Consider the following 9,998-nt stretch of genomic DNA (forward strand, 5'->3'; position numbering starts at 1 on the left):
AAAAGGTGAGGTGAAAGCTAGAAGGATGCTAGGTTGCATAGGGAGAGGTATGGCCAGTAGGAAAAAGGTGGTATTGATGCCTCTGTATAAGACTCTGGCGAGACCTCATTTAGAATATTGTGTACAATTCTGGAGGCCACACCTTCAAAAAGATATAAACAGGATGGAGTCGGTCCAGAGGAAGGCTACTAAAATGGTGTGTGGTCTTCGTCATAAGGCATATGGGGACAGACTTTGGCAGAAAGGTGGGAGAGGGAAGACATGAAAGAAATGAGTCTCTCATTTGAGAGGAAGCTCTTAAATGAGAGGGCATAGGATGAAGTTAAGGGTGGTAGATGTGTGAAATAGTCTCTTGGTAGAGATGGTGGAGACAAAGACTGTGTCTGAACTCAAAAAAGCGTGGGACAGGCACATGGGATGTCTTAGAGAGAGGATGAGATAGTAGATGGGCCATTTAGCCTTTATCTGCCATCATATTTCAGGAGAATGAGATTTGGGCCAAATGGAATGGAATGGAAATACCTTATTATTAAAGAAGCAAATATATACATGAAGCGGTTAATAATAATAACTTTATTTTATATACCGCAGTACCACAAACAGTTCAGAGCGGTTTACAGTGTAAGAGACTGTACATTTACAGCGAAGATACAATGAGGACTGAACATATTCAGTAAAGGTGTTTATACAGCAAAGAACAATGTAGATTTACCATGCAGGAGACTGAACATATACAGCAGAGATATTTATATAGTGGAGACTTATAGAGCAAAATGCAATGCCAGGGACAGAATAATGCGGTGAAGCAGTTTACTATGCAATGATTGATTACATATCCCTAAGTCCTACAGTTCCTTTCATTACAATCAATAATAAAGCAGTGTACAAAACCCATGCAGGGTGGTGAATGTCAAGAAAAACAACCAGTATCAATTACAGGATGGAAGTATTTGATTACTTGGTGATGGGGGGGGGGGGGGGGTTCGAGAAATTTGTCATAGAGGAAAGATTTGAGAGATTTCCTGAAGGATGAGTAAGATGGGGCAGATGAGATGAGGGTGGTCAGGCAGTTTGTCCATCTGCCAGCTTGGTACGAGAGAGTTCTATTGAGGAATCTTTTGGAGGTGCATCCCTTTGGGGAAGGGTAGGTAAACAGATAGGCATTAAGAACATCTTTTGCACTGAACAGAGGTACCAGTGACATCCCCCCCTCCACTCCTCCAATGGGATGAATGCAGCCAACACACCCCAACCTCTCATTTCTGCATATTCTTTCCTTCAGGTGGAGGGAGGTTCTGTTGAGAAAAGGTGTTCTGAAAGTCTTTTTTTTTTTAATGAATTATGTTGGGTGTGATTTCTAGGTACACTACAAATAATTACAGGAATCTTTCAAGGGCATAATAAAACATTTATCCCAGAACTAAAGGAGCTAACCTCTTGCTTTTTATTTTATTTATTCCATTCTCCTAGGGGAGCTCAGAATGTACGTGAATTTATTCAGGTACTGAAGCTTTTTTTCCTGTCTGTCCTGATGGGCTCACAATATATCTAATGTACCTGCAGCAATGAGGGGATTAAGTAACTTGCCTACGGTCACAAGGAGCAACGGGGTTTGAACCCACAATCTCAGAGTGCTGAAGCTATAGGTTTAACCACTGCACCACTCTAGAAATCAAAATGTAGTGAAAGTGAGCCAAGTCTAGGGCAGTCAAGACATTGTGACATCACTGACGAGGTTGGCTCTTATTGGTGGAATGAGGCATTATGACATCACAATACCAGCTCTGCTTATCAGAGGCTGAAACTTTTCACACTATTTATTGATTCAATTTCCTATACTCTTCTCCCAGGGGAGCTCAGAACGGTTTACATGGATTTATTCAGGTACTGAAGCATTTTTCCTGTCTGTCCGGATGGGCTCACAATCTGTCTAATGTACCAGCGTGAGATTTAACCCACAACCTCAGGGTGCTGAGGCTGTAGCTTTAACCACTGTGCTTGTCCCCCAATAAATAAATCAATGTGTTGACTGGAAATGTAATGTGAAAAGAATACGAAACCCCAGAAATTATTAGGGACCCCCAGATCTCACTAGCTGCCTTATGTTTCTTGGAAAGAAACCAGAAAAAAAATGGGCAGCTATGAAGTAAAAGTTTATCTTAGCTGTTCTTTGTGGTTCTTCCTCCCCCCCCCCAAGACGTCACGCGCATGGCCCACTAACTTATCTGCTTTGTCAGCAGAGCAGAGAACAAACACGCTCACTGGTGACTCAGCCCCCAGCTTTCTCCAAGCAAAGTTCATCAGGCCAGAGACTGAACTGTAGTGCCTCATTACATCAGCATAGCTCGTAAGCCTTCCAAGCCAGTCCAACAGCTGCCCTCCCCTCCCCACCACACCATCAGAGGCTCTGAGCTGCTCCTCCCCTCCCTGTGGCTCAAATGCCACCTTCAAATCTGGAGCAAGTTTGAGCTTTTCGTGCAAAAGAATTATTTCCCCTAACTCCTTTAATAACCAGCTCAAGGTCACACTAGACCTAGCTGGATCATCTTCTAGGTACAATATTAAAGGTTAACATTTTATCATCAAGGAACAATGTGCAGATTTCATAGGCAAAGGATCTAGGTCAGACATGGGCAAACTACGGCCTGTGGGCCATATCCTGTCTCTTTAGTTTTTTAATCTGTCCCACCGACCATCCGAACCCCACCAACCGCCAGCCCTACATAGCTCCCTCCAGAGCAGCGTTGGGCCGGCAGTCTTCTCTCGTCGGGGAATTCCCTCTGCCACATCACTGATGATGTCATCAGTAATGCGACACACAGAAGGCTCCCGATGAGAGAAGGCCGTGAAGCAGCCTGTTTAGAGTGCTGCCGGCCCAACGCTGCCCTGGAGGGAGGTATGTAGGGTTCGCAGTTGGCGGGGTTCAGATGGGAGGGAAGGATGGAGGGTTAGCGGGGGTTCAGCTGCGCGGCAGGGGCGGGTGCTCAAGAGTTTTGCTGCACAAGGGATGGGAGGGAGGGAAGGATGGAAGCTGGGAAAGGTTCTGCTGTACTAGAGGATGGGAGGGATGGAGGGATAGAAAGATGCTCTTCGTCCGGCCCCTCTGTGAAATTTACGAACCCATTGTGGCCCATGAGTCAAAAAGTTGGCCCAGCCCTGATCTAGGTACAAGGTGAAGCTAACAGGTTATAGACACTGAATGAAATGGGCTCATCATCCCCAATCCCAACACTTATGTCTGACACTCGAAATAAGCTGAGCCAAGCTTTCAGCTTAAAAATTATGCTCATGCCATTCGTTTGCCCAGGTTTCTGAAACGCCTCTTTTTCTACCTAAATCCACCCCTGGTACCACCCACTTTTTATGAGCTACAACAGGGGGAACTGACCATTGGGGCATTTTGATAGGTGGCCAGGGGCCTTTGCCCCTTATTGCCTGGAGGCCCACATCGCTGTCAGCCCATCCTGTTCTATTCAGTGAAATCTTGAGAAACGCAGGCATTTTCCAAGATGGCAAGTTCATAAGTGGAAAGAAGCAGGAGTGGCTACATTTGACATAACATCATTCACATGAGGTACCTCCCAAATATGGAACAGCCTGTGAAGCCCTGGCAGGAAAAATAGCTCAGACTACGTCTGGAAGAACCCCAGAGAGCCCAGTTGGGAGAACAGCCTTCCTGACTACGCATGAGACAGCTGTGTGCAATTGTCTGGATTGTTTAGATTGTAAGCTCATTTGAGAAGGGACTGTCTCTTTTGTGACTCTGTACAGTGCTGTGTACATGTGGCAGTGCTCTAGAAATAATTAATAGCACTACTGCTACTACTACTAGACATACACAGCAGTGTACATCAAAACACAGAAGACACTGTCCCTGAGCCAAAGAGCTTACAATCTAATCAAGGCAGACAAACTGGACACGAAGGTTTGGGGGGGGGGGGTGAGGTGGGGAATTACAGGTGCTTAGAAGGTGGGTTGGAGTTTGGAATTGGAGCAGCTTCAAAGAAGTACAGTAGTAGCATTATTCCAAGATTCACTGCAGAAGTTCTGGAAATCAGATTGACTGGCTGAGGTGTGGACTAGAGAAAGACACAGGGACAAATTTTTTCCTGTCCCCATCCCATTCCTGCAAGCTCCGTCCTCATCCGCACAAGCCTCAAATGCTTTATCATCATAAGTAGTAACATTCTAGACTGTGGCGTACCTAGCATATGTGACACCCGGGGCCCCTCATTTTTTGACACCCCCCCATCTATATGAAAAATATGATTTTTAGTAACAATCCACATATCACACAACAAGAGTGTACCTAGGAAAAGGCAGCATCTTAAACACTGCAGTGAGCACTAGAACACCAACACATACATTGTAAAACTAAACAAGCCAGATCCTGCACAGTCAATTGATCCTGTAGTCGATGCTAACAGAAAGCCATGTCCTTTTCATACACACAGAACACAGATACACCCTCGCCCAATGTGGAATAATCACAAACTAAAAATAGAAATATGTAGACAAAAGTTAAACTGAACCGCCAAGAAACCAGACTCTGCATACAATGCAACACCACAACAACAGTGACACATGTCCCCTAATACTGTGCAAAATATAAAGATAGTAGATGTAAATTTGAAAAAAACGATACATACTAACACCACTTTACAAATTAACAAATAAAAATAAAACAAATAATGAGAAATAAGAAAATACCATTTTATTGGACTAATCCATTTTTCAATTAGCTTTCAGAGGCCAAATCTTTCTTCAGAACAGTACAGTATACTGCTGTTATCGTATCCTGTCCTGAGGAAAAGGGTTTAGTCCAAAAAATTGCCTTATTTCCATTTTCTATTTATAAAATTTTATCAATACTTGATTCTAAGTAAAGCAACAAAAAAAAATCTTTCTACCTTTTGTCATTTCTACTTTAATCAACTTCTCTTTGCTCTCTTCTTTCTATACAGCTTTTGTCTTCTCTCCCTTCCATGCAACATCTTCCCTCTCTTTGCCCCTTCCACCCAGCTTGTGCCCTCTCTCTCTCTCTCTCTACCCCTTCCATCTACTGTCCACCCTCTCTCTGCCCCTTGCATCCACTGTCCACCCTCTCTCTGTTCCATATGGCATCTTTCTTCTTTCTATGTCCTTTCAATAAACTGTATCCTTTTCAATATCCTGTGCATTTTCTCTTCTTTGTACTAGAGAGTTGCACGGGGACAGAAATCCCACCCATCCCCGTCAGGATCCTCTCCGTCCCCACCCATCCCCGCAAGGAATTACCTCCGTCCCCACCCGTCCCCATAAAAAGCAGCAATTATTTCTGACAGGATCATCAATTCCAGTTTCTTTTGTGTTTGCGCTCCTGTTTTCCTTGTGGAATCTCTTTGGTGGAACCCTTTTTTGTTTTCTGTTCAGGTAATTAACTTATAAACCCCCTCTTTTACTACAGCTGACGTGTCCATTATATTATATGGGCGAACCCTGCTTCCAAAGCCTTCCATCCCCGTGGAAGTCCTGTTGGCTAGAGGGGGGTCCCCGTGGGAGTCCCGTGGGTTAGGGGGGATTCCCGCGGGACCCCCATGGGATTCCCACAATCCCCGTTCCTGTGCAGACCTCTACTTTGTACATGATTCATTTTGGCTTCACCCCCTTCCCTATGCTCTGGCGTCTCTTTCTTCTCTTTTTCTTCCTTCCTTCCCACTCCACCCTATGGTCTGGCATCTCTATCTCCTTCCCTTCTCTCCCCCCATGCCCTGGCATCTCCCTCCTATCTCTCCCTCTGGCACCTCCTCTCCTTTCTTTCCCTCTGGTCTGGCATTTTGTCTCCTTTAGTTTTCCCTCCTTCCCCCCATGCCCTGGCATCTCTCTCCTCTCCTTCCATCTCCCCCTTCCACTCCATTATCTAGCATCTCTTCTCCTTCCTTTCTCTCCTTCCTTCCACCTGGTCTGGCATCTGCCTCCTCCCCCTCCCCCTTCTCCCTGACATCTCTCCCCCCTCCATAGTCTAGTAGCTCCTTTCCTTTCCTCCCATGGTCTTGGTATCTCTTTCCTCTCCGTTCCCTGGTGTTCCTTCTCCCCACTCCCTCTTTCCCATTTCCCTTCAGTGTCCTCAGCCCACTCTCTCTCCACTTTCCTTCAGCGCACGCACATAAAAACAAGCAAGTAATTTTATATCATTTTTATTCTATTCATTCATAGAAATTAGTCTAAATAATGCCAGTCACATAACAAAACATGATTTTACAAAAAAAAATTCCCTGCACAGTCAAGCCTGCAAGGATTACTAGATGTCTTTCAGCAGCTTCCCTCCCTCCCTCCCCCTTACCTTTGTGGCCAAGTCAAAATGATCTACCAACAATAAAATTTTAAAAACACAAAGCACGCTGTACACAGAGAAAATGTTAATTATCATTTATATTCCGCGGGTTTTCAAAGAGGTTAAGGCAGATGACTTTATGCAATGTCACCTCAGTAACAACTATACAAAAATAGACAAATATTCCCCCTCCCTTTTTACTAAACCGCGATAGCGGTTTTTAGCGCTGAATGCCCCACGCTGCTCTTGAAGCTCATAGGCTCCCTGCGCTAAAAAACGCTATTGCTAGTGCAAAATATAGACAGCATATATAAATTCTCAAAACGGACACATTTTGATCACTAAATTGAAAATAAAATCATTTTTCCTACCTTTGGTAATTTCATCGGTCTCTGGTTGCACTTTATTCTTCTGACTGTGCAGCCAATATTTCTTCCCTTTTTTCAGCCTCCTGTATGCTTTCTCTCCTCCAGACCTCATTCCCTCCCCAAACTTTTTCTTTCTTTCACCCTGCCCCCTTCTTTCTTTCTCTCTCCATGCCCCCTTTCTTTCTGCAGCTTCCAGATCATCCTCCGGGGGGGGGGGGGGAGAGGGGGCTCAGATTCTACTTGCACAACTGATACTTCTTGGGACCCAATCAGAAGCGTAGCTAGAGGGGAAGGTACAGCGCTGCGTACACCCCATGTAGAAAGCATCGGGGGCTACTCACCAGGTAGGCGGGGCTCGCCACGAAGGCTCCCAGGGCCCCGGCCAGCGCTCCGGCCGCCACCGTGCCCCCGGGCCGCTCGGTCAGCCCCGCGTCCTCGGCGTGCGAGTAGAGGAAAAAGCGCACCCCGTTCATGAGCCCCTGGTAGAGTAGGCCGGCCGGCAGCCCCTTCTGCAGCCCCCGCAGCCCGTCCGCCCGGCCCACCGCCAGCGCCGCCTGCAGCACCCCGCGGTAGTGCCGGGGGTAGGAGCCCGGGGCCCGGAGCTCGCCCTGCAGCTGCAGCCGCGTCTTTACCACCTCCAGCGGGTTGGTGAAGACACAGGCCAGGCAGCAGGCCGACGCCCCCAGCACCAGGTCCACGGGCGGGGCGATGGACATGGGCGGCGGCGCCGCCATGCGCGACCGAGGACTGAGCGATCGAGACGCTCGACTGCGCCCGGGACAGTAACTCCCGCGCTCCCAGCGCCGGCCCCGCCCGCGACACGCCCTCCCGCCAATCAGAGGCGCCCCTGCGCACCACACCTCCAGGGCCTTTGCATAAGAGGGAAGCTTCGGAGCTGGATGACCACGCCCTCCCACCAATCAGCGGCGCGTCATTTACATACGGGGGATGGTTCGGAGCTGGGCGGAGCTTGAGAGACAGGCAGTTCCCGCGCTGGCCCCGCCCTCCCGCCAATCGACTGCGCCGCCAAGCAACATTTACATAGGGGGGATGGTTCGGAGCTGGGCGGAGCTCGGGAGGGCGCGGGACGGCCACGCCCTCCAACCAATCAGCGGCGCCCGCGCGCTCCATGTCACATTTACCTACGTGGAAGTTTCGGAGCTGGGCGGAGCTCGGGAGACAGGCAGTTCCCGCGCTGGCCACGCCCCCCAGCCAAAGAAGCCCCGACCCCTGTCTTTCCCTCCCCCTCCCCACCGCAGCTCGTGTTTTGCAGTGTCAGAGCTGCGACTGGGCAGGTGGGATGCATTTGGGAACCAGAAATCCGAGAGACTGATATGCAGAGACCTTGCAGTGATAGGGCTAGGGTTTTCAGGATTTCCCCAATGAATATGCATGAGATCTAGTTGCATGCACATAGATCTCATGCATATTCATTGGGGAAATCCTGAAAACCTGACTGGATTGCGGCCCTCGAGGGTGGGACTTTGACACCCCTGGCATAGAGGATTGCCTGGTCAAAGCTGCTGCCGCCACCAGTGTTTTGGAGGTATGTCAGGCTCATGGTGGGAGGGTTGGTGGGGTTCTGCTACACAGAGGGATGGGAGGGATAGAAAGAGGGAAGGCCCATTCAGAGTGCTGCCGCTCTTTTTGGAGGCCTCACCGCTGCTGCGCAAGGGGATGGGTGAGAAGCAAGGAAAGATGCTGCACATGGGGGGTGGGGGAGAGATAGGAAAGAGGAAGAATTGGGGTGGAGGAGAGGAAGGGAGAGATGATTGTTGTATATGAAAAAAAAAAAAAAGACATTCCTCTAAAATAAGCCCTAGTGTCTTATTTTCAGGGAAACACAGGGTGAAGTTGCAATGTACATTTCTCTTTTAAACATACAGTAGTAGTCAAGGGATTAGGTGAAGTGGCGTTTTTGCTTTCCTAAAGTTCAGGAGCCCTTCGAGGGATCTGATCTGGGGGGGGTAGTTTGGTAAGTAATGGGAGTAGGAGTTTTGAGGCGTTCTTTAGTTGAAGGGCAAACTCATTGGGGTTTAGCACTCCCAGTCATTTAAAAAAGTTGGCTCCTATGACACTAAGACAGACCCAGAGCCACTGCTGGTAGGCGGAGAGGAGGGATACTTCTGCGTTGGGAGAAGAGTGAGTGGCTGGGTGGTGAGACTTGTGTCAAACTGTCACCAAAGGTAAGGGCGAGGGGACACAAATTTAGTGGAACCCACAGCAGGGGCAGACTGGAACTAAGGCTAATGGGTCAGGGTATCTAGCAGAGGAAGGAGTGGTCACAACTTGAAAATCTGTTAAAGGTGGGTTGTGTGTCCTGTCTCCTGACGTAACTTGGTCACAGCAGTGGCAGCCTGTATTAATCCCTGCCCACCAGAACCAAAGCACCACTGGCACTGCTGCCCAGACAACATCAACTGATGCCGTGCAAAAGTCTGCTTCCCCCGACATCAAAACTTGGCTACTATGCTTCTGATTTTGGGGGGTAGGGGGGATATACCTCAATATTTCCATACAGTTGTTAAGGACTCCTAAACCTTCTGCCACCGAGATCCGAGGATACAAATCTCTTCCGAGATCCATAATTGTGTCTTCTCTGTGGCATAGAATAAGCTGAGAATAGCGTGAAGCACTGTGTCACTTTAAAAATACATGAAAGCGGCCAAGCGTTTCTAACAGCGGACTTCTGCTATTTTGGTCCCACATTGTCAAATGATTCTGGTTGCTTCTTTTCCATTTAGGATTTGCTGAATGATGCAAAATAGGTTCAATTACATTATTACACTTGGGTTGTCACTTTGGAAATTGTTTTACAGAATTTATCATCCATTCTGAATTGAAATAAATAGAACTGGAGCCTTTCAACTTCATGGCGGGAAGAAGATTCTCAAAGAATTAAGATGCACATCAGTCCAATCCTCCTCCAAATCTCTCACTTTATTAGCTTAACATATTTACAGCTGTCTTGCATGTGTATATCTATATATTTACATATAGTTATATAGCATAAAGAGACCATGGCATAAGAATGATGCTATAAATACAGCCTATCTATGCCCTCAGTGCCAACATCCATCTGAAGCGTGCCTGGGGGGCTGTACCCACAAACGGCTGAGTCATGTCCACTTACTTCCCGCAAGAACCATCAAAGCATGTCTGCCAACTGAGCCCAAAACCAGTAAAAGCATGTGCACAATCCCAGAATCCTCAGCCCTACAACGAAACTAATGTTGGAACACAGAACAGATGGAAATGTGTTTGGCAGGGGCCACTATGAAGGAGGGCCTGGGATATTTGCAGATCCATGTGAGAGC

The 9,998-nt window shown here is 47.6% G+C and overlaps 1 protein-coding gene across 1 annotated transcript in view; it reads right to left on the reverse strand.

The window, feature by feature from the left end:
• Positions 1-7,459, reverse strand: part of SLC25A34 (solute carrier family 25 member 34) — a 28,934-nt gene extending 21,475 nt beyond the window's left edge. Inside the window, exon 1 of the mRNA XM_033922734.1 lies at positions 7,023-7,459. Coding sequence (XP_033778625.1) covers positions 7,023-7,415 — 393 coding nt within the window. The 5' untranslated portion in view covers positions 7,416-7,459. The remainder of the gene's footprint in view (positions 1-7,022) is intronic.
• Between the last annotated feature and the right edge of the window lie 2,539 nt (positions 7,460-9,998).

Source organism: Geotrypetes seraphini, chromosome 15 (genome assembly GCF_902459505.1).
Source record: "Geotrypetes seraphini chromosome 15, aGeoSer1.1, whole genome shotgun sequence".
NCBI classification, from domain to species: domain Eukaryota; kingdom Metazoa; phylum Chordata; class Amphibia; order Gymnophiona; family Dermophiidae; genus Geotrypetes; species Geotrypetes seraphini.